Raw genomic sequence first — 16,376 nt, 5'->3', positions numbered from 1 at the left:
AGCTAAATCCCAATTTAATTGTTGTATGCGACAGAATAGTACAAGCACGTTATTCAACCTGAATATATTCTATTTCAATGGCTATTTCAAATGCACGGGTATCATCATGATATTTTGCAATACTGTGCAATTAACTGTAGTTGCAAGCAAATTATATTGTATCTTAAAATAAAAGCGTCAAAGGCAATAAAAGAATTTTATCAGATACATTTTTAACGTATTATGTTCAATCAAATATTTGTTATAAAATAGTACTTCTAGTTTTAACATGTCAAAGCATAATTATATGGCTATTTCCATAGCTATAGATATTTCTGATGATATCAAAATGTAAAATCTATATTTCTATTATCTTTTGCACATGTTCAAATAAAACTTACTCAAAATTTCAGATAATAAAATTATATAGCAAAAGCACGCGCATTAGGCAAAAAGTTCTAAGATATGCAATTTGGTTACTGCAAACTTCATTACACCCGTAGTAACTCACTCGATCGTCATGTACGTAGCGCGTCTCGCAATATCCGGTGTCTCCGGTGTAGCGGAAATAATTTCGACGCGTTTAGTCCGTTTGCCTGCCGCTAAGAGACTGTTTAGACGCGCTTGGAACTTGTAACGTATACGTCGCGCACCTTGGTTGCGTCTTAATCTCCCGTGTAATCCTAGCGAGTCACTTTGTGCAGCACGAAACAGCCTGCCGTCTGAGTAAACTACGATCGTACTACTGCCGTGGAAAGCGCAGACATAAACGTCGCGAAACTGTAAACACTCCGCGCCATTGTCTCGTCCGCCGTTCGTAATATTAGCGGCAACATATTGTGAGTCGCGCACATTTTCCACTGCAGTCCCTTTACCCGTTTCTTGAATTTCTCTGATACAAGTCAAGATGACGCGTACACAATGTTACTCTATCCAACTATGCAAGAAGAATTCAAGTCGGAATGTTCTTTAACAATTTTATCTTCTACAATTCTAAATTTTGTACTATTATTTAATCTTATATTTTTTAGTAATGGAGTAAATTTTTTACAAACACGAAATGAGTTTCGATATATTTAATACTCGTTACTTTATGCAAATCATAATTGTTTATATGTAAACATTTTGTTTCGAGCTTCAGCGATGTGGCAAGCATAAAATCGTGCATTTATTATGGTAAAATATAATGTTACAGAATTCAAAATGTTGAATATATTTGTACAATTGTTAAATAAAAATAGAAAGATTGCAATAGAAAACGTATCAGTCATTAACCATAAAATTTCCTGTACAAAAAAATGTTCATATAAAAGTAAAGCACCATTTAAGTAAATTCCCCTTCTATTCATGATACAAACGCTCATATTGTTGTAAAAATATGTCATCTTATTTTATTAGTCGCACATAAAATTAGTCACTCAATGAATATCTCAATGCAATCCACTCGATTCCGATAACACATATAGCGATAGCGGTGAATTGTATGTCACATTACGTCACTATAAATCCGTAACAAAAAACTTTGCAATTAATACGCCAAAATATCTCAATGCAATCCATTCGATTTCGATAGCACACATAGCGATAGCGGGGAATTGTGTCGCATTACGATTTTTAATTTATAGTTTCGTGGCGCCGACGCATCCTGATGTCCTCAAGCAAATAAATTTTCCATAAAAATACCTCACAAACGCGACCACCGGTGACTGCCGGTCCATTCGATCGTATCGCGTTTCAACTCCGTGAGTTTCGCCGCACGCTATCGGGCATTATTGATACGCGTCTCCCATATCGCCAAATAGCTCTTGACGTTACAGACTTTAAACCGTAACACAGGAAACTCGATGCACGACTGCATCGTGTCGTTCACCCAATTTTAAAGCCACTACTGAAGCACTTTCCTATAACGTTAACGCAAACTGTCTCCGTCTGCGAGGTGTCTATTACGCGAAAAATAAAAATCATAAAGAAACATAGTGAAAGAGAAGAGGATATATTAGAAAACACTCTGTGTATATTTATACTAGTAAGTCAAAAATATATCAGAATTCATCGAATACTTCAACATCATTAAAAATTAATGCTATATGCCACATAAGAATACTGAAATTATATGCGTTACGAAAGGATTAAGTTTAAGAAAAACGCTGCATAAAATTTCTAAACTTTTTCGAAATTTCTAAAGTAAGACAAGCTTACAGTACTTAATTAAGAAACAAAATTTAATATTTTTGTATATATTTTATATATATTTTTGTTTATATTTACTTGTACTTTTATACACAATTTCCCGATTCTATGTATATAAGTATAAATATATTTAAAAAATCTAAGATTTTTTCTAGATTTTTATTTGCTATTGAGAATCACTTTCAAAGAGCGAAACTCCCTCGAATTCTCATCGAATTTTAAGTGACAGCCAATTCCGACGCAGATTTACGCGGATCGCGAATAAAAATTGATACAACGCCTACGTATAATTCTAGACGTGAAAACGCGAGCAAATCACAGATCGCAGAAAAGCCATCCCCGTGGCGTTACGTGACTCTTATATAGATAATGGTTATACACTCTTGCGAAAATCTTGCAGCGCGCTCGGCTCACACAGTTTCCGTGTTCGGCTTCTCGTAACCACTTTCGCCTCAAACTCCGCTCAGACACGACGCGGTGTTAATTTTAATGATACGTCTGGTAGCTTAGCGGCTGTGCAACAGCCGCTCTATGAATACGCATTTACATATTACTCGCGCGTCTTCTCAAAGATTATTTTTCCAATTCATACAAAGAATGGTTACGTAAAGCAGATACGCAATATGACAATTAATCTCTTCAATCGATAAGGTCTAAATGTTGCTTTTTCACATTCTTTAAAATTTTATTTCTGTGAAAAGTTGACAGTAACAAAAAAAAATGCACAGGAAAAGTATCAAGAATTAATCTCATATAATAATATTATAGAAATTATTTATAACTCATTCATGTAGTAAAGAATATTATATTGCGATGTGAAGCAATATAATGTAATGCATTGTAGTATAATATCATTTGTGTATTTCGAAATCGAGTTTCATTAATGAAGCAGCATTACCGTAAATTCAATTACCACTGATCTTCGTTTCGCTGCGACAATTTGCACGGTTTATATTATGGCATCGACTCAACGACGCGTGAGCTCACCACATTTCAAACGCACGAACTAGTTATAATAACCGGTTGACGAACTTTGCGCAAATATCCGGCTTCGCACAGTGTATCGTTAATCCATTGACGAGTCATAATTTCACTCTGTAACTACGTTCACTGCGCAAAAAGTTTTACTAATATTTCCAGCACGTTTTAATTATTATTAGATACTGCATTCTATAAAGTCTCATTATTTCAGTAAAATGAAATCATTTGAATATAATAAATTATCAGATAAAATATGGATTTTATTATCTCTCTAGTAAAGTAAATTTCACATTTCCTGATTATTATGACAAAAATGTATCTCTGAATTATATTTTACTTTCTACAAAATAAGCATGAACTTTATCGTGAATTCGTTTATCGTCGATATAAAGCCGATGGAATAGTTCTGCTCGGTTAGTCATATTGCACTTTTGTACATCGCGAATATTCAACCGGCATTTTCGAACGACATTGTGCACGACGGGATCGTCGTTCTTTTGCCAGCAGCGATAGATTTCGCGTGCCACAAGCGATCGCCGCAGACGCCTTTGATCGACCATGCGACGTTTTTTAATCGCGTTAAACGTTCCGTCGTTGCCCTCAATCATCCAGCTTCCACTTGTCACTCTTTCCCGTTCTCGCCTGTACTTCCCGGTCCAACCATCGACTACACGCGCGCGAGTCGACCTTCTCGGCTCTCTCCTCTCCGCGCGGCGCGGCGTCCGTTGTTTAATTAAAACCAGATCAAAATGACGTCCACCACGTTTCTGCGCGAAGCCCGGCGCAACGGCGTTTCAATGGTGACGACTTTTCAATTAATTCAATGTCGGTCTCGTTGGGCGATACGCCCAACGATGACGACGGATGCCGACGTGATTTCGACATCCTATAAATGTTACGACAGAACAAGAATGGCAAGTTACTTCACTCGTCTACTTAATTCTTTCTTGTCCCACCCGAATCTTGCAGCAATTTATAACAATGTATTATATATAGTAGAAAAAGTCCATACATACATTTTTATCAAATAATACGAAGATAAAGCAAAAAGTTTATCAGGAAATCATTATCAAAATATATGTATTTATTATGAAAATTCATAAACAATAGCTTACCTTTCTACTGTACCTATAATATAACCAGTATGTATTTCAAGAAAAAATGTTTTTCAGTTATTAGGAATTTTTTTAAATTTAAACATATCTTTTAATTGGCTCAATATTCGATTACGCACTGCTACATTATTATTGTAGAAAAGTGATTTGCCAGATTCTTCACATAAATCACCACACATTCTAGGTCTTTTCAGATCTTTTTTAATAATTCGAATGCATATAATGATTTGATGGTGCAAAATCAGTGAGATTTTTGTTCAAAGAATCGAAAAGCTCGCATTGCTCGATAAAGTGATAAAAACATAGAAATCATGTGGAAAAATATGCTACAATTTAAATATTTTTATAATAAATATATTTATACAATTTTTAAAAATAATTCTCTGGAAACTTTTTAATTGATCCTCCAAAGAAAAAAAAACATGTACACAACTGTGTAAAATAACGCGCATTTTTTTGCAATATGATAGAATGTTTTAAAATATTAAACAAAACACTTTTTTTTCCCCCAAAGTTTCCTGTGCACATTATAGTAATCTGTTTCACATTCTTAGCATACATATATGTATCGCCCCAAATATTTTTAATTTAAAATAAAATTTCCCACTCGATAATTTTTCCCACTCGGTTTTAAAAATCGCAATATTCAGCGAGCATGCATTATACGATACATCATACGATGAAAAGAATCGCAAATGCTTTTTCCAATGTTTGCTGCATAATCTCTAGACAAAATGTTGAATGCAGAATATTTGATTCGTTAAAACTTTTTTCGACAATATACAGAATATTTTATCAAATGTGAAATTGTCATCATGTTCTGGTTTGTGATCTCGTGTACGCATATATGCACGTACATGACTACGCAAGTATTAAGCTACGTATATCGATTAGATACAATAACTATACCTCTCGTTCTTTGCCTTACATAATGCAGCTACTCAAGATGAGCATACAAGAAATGTTTGCTTGAGATATTGCGACTATACAGGAAATTTACATTAACATTCTTTAATTCGTCTCACGCACATGAGACATAATTACATAACGCATTACCCCGTATGATATTATAATATTAACAAACATTCAAACAATATGTGGCGATTGTAATTTTATTATCGGTCGCGTGTGTTCGTTCTGAAATGTCAATATTAATAAAATCTAAAAAAAGTATCACTCTGTTTTTACATCAACATTGATAACAAATATTTATAAAAGAATTCGAACATATAAACAGCAGTATGAAAAATATCAAATTTTCTATCCATTTAGAAATAATATTAATTATATTAATTTTACTATTATTCTTCATTATCAATTGCAAAGTATCGCAATCACTACAATTATACAAATTCGCGTCGAAATTTGCTGAAAATATTTCAGTTGCTGTTATTTATGTGAATCGTCGTGTCGCGATTATTTGAAACTTACTCCTGACATGTATTCCATGACACAGTCAAGATGTAACAGAAGAAAATTGAGCTAGTTAGCTTCGGAGACGAGAGGAGAGCCAATCGAGTTAGTTAGTATGCGCCTCCGTTTCTCGCCATTACTCGGGCGATCTCTTAAATCCCATACGCAGTTACGGTGGTCGAACACTTCGAATACGAAATTCGAGCAGACCGATAATCAGAAACCGATGGCAAATCTAATTTCTCCAAGAATCGAATCCCTAAGATATATTCCACAATCGCGACATCACCCGGCGCTGTCAATGGAATATCTCGCAGAATGAACGTAGACAATTCGCCGATGAACAATTCCTTCCAGCTCACTCAAGTAACGACCAAAGTTGGAAAGCCGAAGTCCCGTTATTGGGTTATGAGGTATCGGTTTAGAAGGTCTTTGGGGTGAACGCGCACAATCTGAGAGGCTACACGTAGCCTCGAACCGTATATTGTTAAAATTGGACACAGTCTTTACACACTGTGGTCTAAATATACCCATCTTTAATCTCTAAAGCAAAAAAGGGTTATATTACGCCAGGGACACCAGGCAAAATTTCATATTATATTCAAAAAGTAAAAAAAGATATTTTTCAAAACTTGTGACAAAAATCGCATTTAGAGCGGAAAAAAAAATATTTTGTTGTAATTTTTGTGACAAATTGTTTTCAAATACTTGGTATTTGCACACATAATGTCATTAAATATATTAATATCATCAAATATAAACGGTGTAAGAGAGAAATTAATTTTCTCTCCATTCAATTCAGTCAAATCCTTATTTATTCAAGATAAGTAATGATCCTCTAAATTAGGCAGGGAATTCTCAAACCCTCAACGTTAAAATACCTTATTTACATTCCTATCTGCTGGTAGAGCAGCATGTCAGAGCCCGGGGCTATTTATCAACCATTTCGTCATTCTCTTCAAGCGAATTTTAATCATTTCACAAATTTTAATCCGAAATAAATGCGCGCACACATACCATCTGCAAGACTTACTTCTGTAAGTCTGTACTTGAAAAATGTAAAAATACTGCGTGCATGTAAAATAAAATCACTCACCACTCATGCTGGATATCGCCGCGGCGCCGACGAATTGAATGGCCAGGACGACGCCAAGCAGAAAAAATTTCCCAGAACCACCGCGTTTCGTTGCAACCGATCCACTCTTGACATTCGATGATCCTTTTAATCCCCGACGACCGACGACTCGTACGCCTGTTCGAAGGTTGCACTTCCGTGATCCTCTGCCGTCGTCGCCACTACCGTCCGATCGAAACACCGACGTCGTCCGCGTCACAGCCATAACTGATCACTTTCAAAATCCTTTTCTCTCGATCAGGCTCGTTTCGTTTCACCGTTCCGTCACTGCACACTACTTTTTCCGCCGAATCCTCGAATCACTCCAAAACTATCGATGGAAGCAGGAAAATCCAATTCGGCGCGTCACGGCGATTGTCACTGAAACAGTCACACAATCGGACGGTTATCATACACTGTACCACACCGGGGTGCAAGACACCCTCCACTGTCACGGTCGGTGCCCCCGCTGTCCCGACACTGCGGAGTGTACGAAAACAAACAAGTCACCCTTCGTTGTCACTGTTTTGGCTGCGCAACCGACTCTAGTGATTGGCGACGGGTCGCTCACTGTCAAAACAAAACACCGGCACGTTACCCGCAGCCGTCGCGATGGCGCGATACCTGGCGCGCCTTCGCGAGCCCGCTCGGTTTCCCCTAGAACTAACCGCACCGGGCGTCTCCGGAGAGCAGATCCCCCATAACGACAGATTTCGCCGTGCTCCGGCGCGCGACGAGTCGGATGCGACGTGTGAAAAGAGCGAGACAAAAGAAAAGATCGGCCTACAATCAAGCGTTTCTCTCGCCACCTCGCCGATCCCGAAAGGCGCTCCTAGTTTCGAGCCTTCGGCGAACGCGACTGCACGTGTCGCGACGCTGTTTTCCTGCGCGATAAAGAAAGGGGAACCAGCGTCGGAAGAGGGAGAGGAAAGTCACTCACGCGCGGGTGGGCGGGTCCCGCCGCGAACCCTCGAGAAGATTGACGAGGGGGTGGCCAGGCAACGGCAAACGTTGAAATTAAGAAAGAAGAAAAAAGACAAATACCCAAATAGAGAGATAAATAGAGAAAGAGAGAGAAAAAAGGAATTGAGAATAGTACACTGAGAAGCGCTCCACGGGAACACAATCGGAGCCGCGTGCTAAATCCCCCAACGCAACGTACTGCCGCGTCGAGACGCCCGGCGCTACTGAGGTAAAGGAGAACGCTGGAGAGCCCGTTTGGGGGTTGCTGCCGCTACGCGAGGTCGGGAGAAAGTAGGGGTGGGAGAACGGGCGTGAAGGGGTGGGAGTAGCACGGCGCGCCTCGTCGGATATTCTCGCTTTTCTCCAGCCTCTCTCTCTCTCTCTCTCTCTCTCTCTCTCTCTCTCTCTCTCTCTCTCTCTCTCTCTCTCTCTCTCTCTCTCTCTCTCTCTCTCTCTCTCTCTCTCTCTCTCTCTCTCTCTCTCTCTCTCTCTCTCTCTCTCTCTCTCTCTCTCTCTCTCTCTCTCTCTCTCTCTCTCTCTCTCTCTCTCTCTCTCTCTCTCTCTCTCTCTCTCTCTCTCTCTCTCTCTCTCTCTCTCTCTCTCTCTCTCTCTCTCTCTCTCTCTCTCTCTCTCTCTCTCTCTCTCTCTCTCTCTCTCTCTCTCTCTCTCTCTCTCTCTCCCCCCCCCTTATTTTATATATCAAATTTTCTTTTTACGAACTTAATGTTATTTTATTCAGCAAATTATTTATATTACTTCCATAGTTTAATTTCGTCTCCTTTATGTATTCGTCGCTCTTTCTCTCTTCTCTGTCACGTGCATGTTATTGCCTGTTCTACTTATCGCTCCTAAAAAACTTAATTTCAGAGTAGTCAAAAAATTCTTCCTCCAATTCTTCATTTGCTTTTGAATTTGTAAAATTGAACACGAACCGAAACACGATGCAAAACAACGCGATAAATTTATTTAGAAAAAATTCTCAACTGCAAAGTGCTTTTCGCAACTACGGTACAGTGCTTTTGAAATAAACACTAAATTCATCAGAATGCATGACATTAGTGCGTATCTCTGTGTTACATCTGAAAACAATTCAATGTTTACATATTATTACTCTTAATTGCGCATTGGAATACGAAAATATCAACAAATTTTGTTGCACAAAAACAAAAATTAGCGTGGTATAATGTTTCTCGCAAAAATTATTGAATAATTCATGCATCGATAGGTTATTGCACTTGATACTTGATTTCATGATTGACACTCTCTTTCTTTTCTCTTTCATCACTCGTTTTACATAATGCGTAACAATGTCGATAATTAATCGTTGATGGAAATGTTAATTAAATAGATGGCAGGTACAAAAAGAAGAGAAAAAATAAAACCAAATTGACATGATCCATGACAAATTCAATAACTGGTGATGGCCGCTCGAGAGCTCGACGCCCAGCCATTTCCGCAATTTTTACGCGACTGATATATGTAATGATGGCGACGAAAAAGTAATGAGGGAATAATCAGGAAGCAATCGAAAGCGGATTATCGGCATCCGATCAATCGACAATCACGTTCGACTATGGTCACTCGTGCCATGTATACACTGCACATTGCGATGTTGACATGAGTCGGAGAGATAATGGATACATCGCTAATTTCGCTTCGTGATGTATCACGACGTGTACGTCTCGAGTAGGAGCACAAACGACATTCTCTTGGGCGACTACAATAATGAGTTAAACATCTTGTAATAAATTACAATAATTTCAAATAAGGAATTGTTATATAACCTAATATCGATTGAAACAATGTATTCATATTAACTAAACATGCTTAGAGCATAGTCTCTCTCTCTCTCTCTCTCTCTCTCTCTCTCTCTCTCTCTCTCTCTCTCTCTCTCTCTCTCTCTCTCTCTCTCTCTCTCTCTCTCTCTCTCTCTCTCTCTCTCTCTCTCTCTCTCTCTCTCTCTCTCTCTCTCTCTCTCTCTCTCTCTCTCTCTCTCTCTCTCTCTCTCTCTCTCTCTCTCTCTCTCTCTCTCTCTCTCTCTCTCTCTCTCTCTCTCTCTCTCTCTCTCTCTCTCTCTCTCTCTCTCTCTCTCTCTCTCTCTCTCTCTCTCTCTCTCTCTCTCTCTCTCTCTCTCTCTCTCTCTCTCTCTCTCTCTCTCTCTCTCTCTCTCTCTCTCTCTCTCTCTCTCTCTCTCTCTCTCTCTCTCTCTCTCTCTCTCTCTCTCTCTCTCTCTCTCTCTCTCTCTCTCTCTCTCTCTCTCTCTCTCTCTCTCTCTCTCTCTCTCTCTCTCTCTCTCTCTCTCTCTCTCTCTCTCTCTCTCTCTCTCTCTCTCTCTCTCTCTCTCTCTCTCTCTCTCTCTCTCTCTCTCTCTCTCTCTCTCTCTCTCTCTCTCTCTCTCTCTCTCTCTCTCTCTCTCTCTCTCTCTCTCCCTCTCTCTCTCTCTCTCTCTCTCTCTCTCTCTCTCTCTCTCTCTCTCTCTCTCTCTCTCTCTCTCTCTCTCTCTCTCTCTCTCGAAACTTTATATTATTATTGAATTTATCTTATTAAAAGAACAATATTTTATTTCTAAACTTCAATTTGCTCTGCATTTCAATTAGCATTTTACGAAGCATTTGCCAAACGCTTTTAAAGCCTGGTCGGAAGATTATTGACAAATCAAAAAGAGAAAGATTTGTTAGCAAACAATGAATGTATATATCGATTCGTATTACTAAACAAACGACATTCTCTAATAACGTGCTCACGGAAGAAAAGGTTGGGCGGAAATGACTCCCATATAGTTTGTTTCCGTTTCAAATATTAAAGCATCCAATTAGTCCAACGGTAACGCGAACTTGCGAAACCGCCGGCTACCTGGACAGTGCATTAAGCTTTGTCCGTGTGCTACAAACATTGCGGTCACAAGCACAGACTCAAAGAATGAAACGAATAGTGACGGCGTATACAAGGTGCGCCCAAAATATTGCGTAAATTCCCCAAACCAAAGATGCTACAAATTAAATTAAAAAAAAAAAAAACACTTATTTCAATGTTGGATCATCAAGTGTATTTCTTCGTTATAAGCATTTAAAAATTATAAACATACTTTCGCAGATAACAAAATTTCATAAACAACAATAAATGAGATAATTTTATTCCTTAATTAATGTTCTGTAAGTTTATCAATAAAATTTAATTCAAAATTATGAAAACGTTTAAAAAATATAAGAATTATGACATCTAATAAAAATAGGAAAATATTAAAGAAAATTCGAGAAAAAATTCGATTTGTCGTAAAACACTATTTAAATTAGTTTCGTAACACCCTATATTCCAGAATGTACACAGAATGTACGCGACATCTGATATCATGGAAAATCAAAACTCGGGACCAGACACGCTTTGCCAAGGATTAATGCGCGTTCTGTCTGTTTCGGGCTATGCCGCTAGAAACACTAATTTACACCGTCGTGCTTATCACAGAACTCACGGCCTATAATAATCTTCAAAGAGAATAAAAAAAAAGAGCATACGAAGCCATAATCGTGAATTGTAATGAACGACAAATTTGGGAAAAATAAGTAGGTGGCTCTCGTTCTGTTATATACTTCATGTTTCCTTATAGATCATAGCAAAATTTTTGTATAAATTATGGTGTCAGATAACATGTATGTGTACTAAATATTAACTTGTCTTACTTTTTAATATTTTGATAAATACTTTTATGTAGTGTAATACTTTTATGTAGTGTCTGTCACTACTTGCCTGCTTCTATATTTGTCGGTCTTTATTCATTTGTTTCTACTTGTCTGACTCTATTCGTCTGTTTTCACTGCTCGTACTTTATCGCAGAAGAGAAAGTTTCTAAGTAGGACATCAATTTTGTTGGAGAATTTGAGGTTAAATATAAATAACGAGGAATCTGGGACAACCTTATATAATACATTAGGTGCAAAAGTTAGATCCTGAGTGCTTCCCTTGAGTTTTGAATATTAGAATATTAACGCGACTCCGAAAATTAAGGAAATCAAGAGAGACGTTTATAAGTTGACATCTTTGTTTTTGAATAACAAACAACAGACACGCGCACGTGAATTGCTGCAATACTCTTTATTTGCTTTTTTCTTGTATGTGTGAAAGTGTGAAAGCATGCGTGAAGATTTTTATATAGCGCATAAATTCAATATCGAGATATACATAGCAATGATAAAAGTTTAACAATTACACGTTGTTACTCGCCGATTCGCGTAGACATAATCAACTGTCGAGGTGAGAAGAACGCACGATGTAACTTTACTAAAGAGACGACGATCGATCTTGAATAACTTAAGAATCTGTCAGGAATCCTTTACGCCGGCAGAGAAAGCGCGAGCAATAGCTTCATCGAAGTTTTGTCTGCAACTTTAAGACTTTCAAAAGCGCCAGCACCAATCGAGTGTTGCAAAGTAAGCTTCACGGGCGCTACTTTTTCACACTTATCGTTCGAAGAATTATTTTCTTTTTTACTCGAATATAATAGATCTCTCACGCGAAGAAATAATCCAAATTTTTTAACCAAAGTAGAGAGCTGAAAGCGTAAACTTTGCGCTCGTACGGCTCTTAATTCATAATCTGCTTTAATTGGGATAATCGGACGCCATTATTAGACTCTTCATTATGTTTACATATCTAACGTTAATTATAGAATCGCGTATTTAATTGCCTGTCCAGTTATTCCGTCGTTAATTTAATCGCTTAATACGACTGTTCGCGCGTGCACGCATTAGCTGGCCAGTGTGGCATATAAATCATTGAAAATTTGTAAATATCACGTTTAATTACACGCATCAATTATTTCCTAATCAAACGACTGCATAAATAACATATACAAATAATATAAAGCGCGCGTGCAATTTTAATGCGAATTAAAACGCGTCAGTAATGGCCGGAAATAACTGGTCGGCGTATCATTTCGATAGGGACATTTATTAGCGATGCCGCTAATGAAAAGCTAATTAGCTGCCATTTGCGTTCACGATCTATAATATGACAAAAAGCGAAGTCCTTGCGAACTCAATTTTTATCCGTTTTACATTTAATTTCAGTATACGTTTTTCATATATTTCGCTAAACTCGTAAATTACACATTATTTTACAAAATATGAAAGTGCAAAGAATTTTATTTTCATTCAATATATTTTACAAAACAAGAATTTTTCATATAAATACTGTAATGGTATCAACATACTGAATATGTTGATATATGCAGGGAGAAAATGTACTATTATATGAATTATTTATTAACAAAAAGTATAATGCGTTCTACCAATATTTCCTATGAGGATAAATTTTATAAACAAATAACGTCACAATGGCAGAAAAGAGAGCGACACATCTTTTGTTATAAATTTTATAAAGATTGAGAATTTGTATAAATCGAATAGGTCACGCAAGAAATAACGTATTTCTACTGTGATCCAAGTGCAAATTTATAGTGACTTTTCAAAAGTGCATGGATTCTGGCTTCAAAAGCGCATATCGTTATGCATCTCACGAAAGCGACGAGAAGAGTATTTTCAAATCTTTCCATGTCGACTCTTCGCGCCTGAAAAGTGGCTTTGATAAACACGGAAAAGTTCCACGACATCGATTTATATTCCGCAATTAATATGCGAATGGAATGACAAATCTTTTAATCCAAAAATCTTTAAGAAAGAAGCTTGTAGATGTCATAAAAATAATCAAATTTGTAATCATTAAATATACTTAAAAATAGAACGTTATTAAATAAATGTTATTTAATAATTTAAGACTTTTTTTACAATTAAAATGTTTCAGAAATAGATCATTATAATTTTATGTATGACTGAATATATTAATCGCGAAAATTATTGTGTAAATTAATTAACTCGTTGCATCTTCTCATTTATCTCTCTACACTCAAAAAAATGATCTTGCAATAATAGCTAAAATTTTCTAGGTGTAAAAAATTAACTAAAACAGATAAATGATTAGCAACTGTTGTGATATTGCATATGTAATTACTTAATCAGTTTAGATGACAGAAACAGAATATATATCTGTATTATTTGTGAACTTTAAAAAGAAAGTTTCTCTAAAGCGCCTATCTATATAAGATCAATCACGTGTTAGATCATGCAATGAATAACATTTAGCAATAGTACCTAAATTTTTCAGAAGCTATTGTTAGAACATTACTGCTATAAATTCTGTATGTGACAAACAATGTTTTCACAGATACGAAAAATAGCGATACATTTTTGTTGCGATATCTAGAAATCTAACTACATCAGCAAAATATTTTTTGAGTGTAAATAAAATTAAAATTCAGAATTAATATTTCTATAAAAATTCAATAAAATTTAAATTTAATTTAACCTTTTCTGAAAACATATTTAGTTATTTTAATCAGATTCAATCGCATATATTTTATCACATGTAAACATACAATTTAATGAAGAAATATTTATTATATTGCGTTCTTCTTGAAACCACGCAACTTTTATTTAAAGCATATTTTTGTACAAGTATTTCATAAGCAATTCAAAATAGTAATTTCAAACGTCTCATTTTGTATATCCAAAAGTAAAATAAATTTACTTTTCACAATGTTATTATTAAATCCTATCATTATATATGCAAAATCTTGTATCAAGTTTTCATAGACTTTTCGGGAAAATAAAGTTGCTCGTCAAATTTTGCAAACGGCAAAAGTCGCGCAAGTCCTTTGCAAATTTGACGTAGCAGATGCTTATTGCGAAAATCACATAATAAGAATTCACGTGAATACTTGCTCACCCCCGCGAAGATACTTTCGTCATTCGCTGACCCGCGAAGAGCCAGCTGTCGCGCCAAAGTTCAACAAGACAAACGGCCACTTTTAAGAGAACTAAAAGTTTGCTGGGATCATTCGTCTTTAAACGACGAAACAGCGTCGAACGAGCCGCGAGAGAATAGAAATTTTCAAATAAGTAATAACCAACTTAATTCTGCCGTCATTGCAAATTGTAAGTCGAGCTCGCTATTAACAAATATAGCGTCAAATGCAATAACACGAATGTTATACACATTGTTGTTAGAAAGTTATAAACATTGTGAAAAATACATTAAAATTCCAGAATATTGGCGACAATAATTTTAATAATAAAATATTTTACTAATTTTTGACTTAACTTTTGGCTGATATGTGTAAAATTTAACATCTTAAATATGTTTAAAATTAATTCACAAGTTAAAAATTTCGTTACAATCTTTTAGAATTCTTATTTTAATTTTAATGGCTGTTAATCAACGATAAATATCTTCGTAATTGGAACTTGCATTACGAAAATGTAAAGTCAACTTGCGTTTAAGCGAGTTTCGCTCTTTGCGGAAAACAAGGTCTAATTTCACCGGCGTCACGTATCGCGAATGGACGTCGCGCTAGGGAGAGCTCAGAAACGTCAAAGAGATTTTATTCTCATTGGAGTCCATGCTGTGAAAAAAGCTGCCCCGCGGTACCGGACGTCGCATAATAAATCTCTTTCAAAGCGCCAAGTATTTTTCTCATCCTTCGAGACGGACGTAATCGTTGGATTGCCGCGATAAAGTATCACGAATAACTCTTGCATGTCTCGCATCAAAGATTAACATCTCCTGAATATACCGAAAATTGCTTTAAATACATATGTTAATAGGAAGTTAGTAGAAACAAATATCTTAATAATACGTTCTAATAAACCTTGATTATCGTCGCTTTTTACGAAATTAAACGTCTTTTTTGCAAATTATTGACATCATAAAAAATGTTTCTCTTAATCGAATTATAGAAGATGCCACGTCTTAATGATACAATTTTCTAAAAGAGCTTTGAGCATTCGGAGAGCTCCAAGCTAATTATTCCAGAGTGCAAACATAAGTAGCGCAGAAATAGATGAGCGTTTAAGTGCGTTTGCAGCAGCTCACTCCGTTTCTGCTACCAGCCCAGCCTTATTAGAATAAAAGCGCGCGCCGCGCGGAGTATACGGGAAATTAAGTGGCGCAAGTCGTAACTGGTTCCGGACTGGAAGTGCTTTCACGTGTCTCCCGGCGATCTTCGAAGGTGAGCTTATTTACGACACCGGGCGGCAGGCACCGCGCCCAAGCACGGTCTCGTAATTTCGTATACAACCGAGAATGACCGCCGCAACCGTAAATAAGCGACGACGAGACAAGGGTCTCTCGCGTGAGAAAAAAGATAGGAGCCGGTTGCGCAGCATCCACTTAACAAAAGTTACGCCCACGTTTCGCCCCGCTGCATGTGTCTTTTTGCACGATCGATTGTAATCCCCTCTTCCTGGTTCAAATAAATTAACGCTGTTTATCGAACGCGAAAGAGATCGGCGTAAAACGTCGCTTCAATGGAGCGTGACGTTTTATGGTTTTTTGTATCGCTAGTGTAGATTCACCGATAAATAATCGGCCGTCAACAATTTAATCAATTATTATTTATATAATTACAAAAAAATAATGCAATTGCATAAAAAATAGTATTATAATCATATTTCAAAAATGGCATTACGCTATAAATTTTTTATTATTATACAATCACAGAATCAAGTATAATTATAGTTTGCAAAAGTAAAGTCACGATACATAACAGTTTTGATTTGAAGTTAATAATC

The 16,376-nt window shown here is 36.7% G+C and overlaps 1 protein-coding gene across 2 annotated transcripts in view; it reads right to left on the bottom strand.

Annotated features, from left to right (window-relative positions):
• LOC105675049 (uncharacterized) overlaps window positions 1–16,376 on the bottom strand; it is a 236,865-nt gene that overhangs the window by 203,607 nt on the left and 16,882 nt on the right. The window contains exons 1-2 of one of the 2 annotated variants that reach the window (XM_067361106.1): window positions 7,892–7,981; window positions 6,775–7,362 (exon numbers count right to left, since the gene is read on the bottom strand). In XM_067361106.1, the coding sequence (XP_067217207.1) occupies window positions 6,775–7,018 (244 nt within the window). In that variant the 5' untranslated portion in view covers window positions 7,019–7,362; window positions 7,892–7,981. Of the gene's footprint in view, window positions 1–6,774; window positions 7,363–7,891; window positions 7,982–16,376 lie in introns of those variants that run through there. The other variant, XM_067361107.1, reaches the window with a different exon arrangement.

Source organism: Linepithema humile, chromosome 1 (assembly GCF_040581485.1).
Source record: "Linepithema humile isolate Giens D197 chromosome 1, Lhum_UNIL_v1.0, whole genome shotgun sequence".
Taxonomy (NCBI): domain Eukaryota; kingdom Metazoa; phylum Arthropoda; class Insecta; order Hymenoptera; family Formicidae; genus Linepithema; species Linepithema humile.
This window is presented reverse-complemented; position numbering and strand designations above follow the sequence as displayed.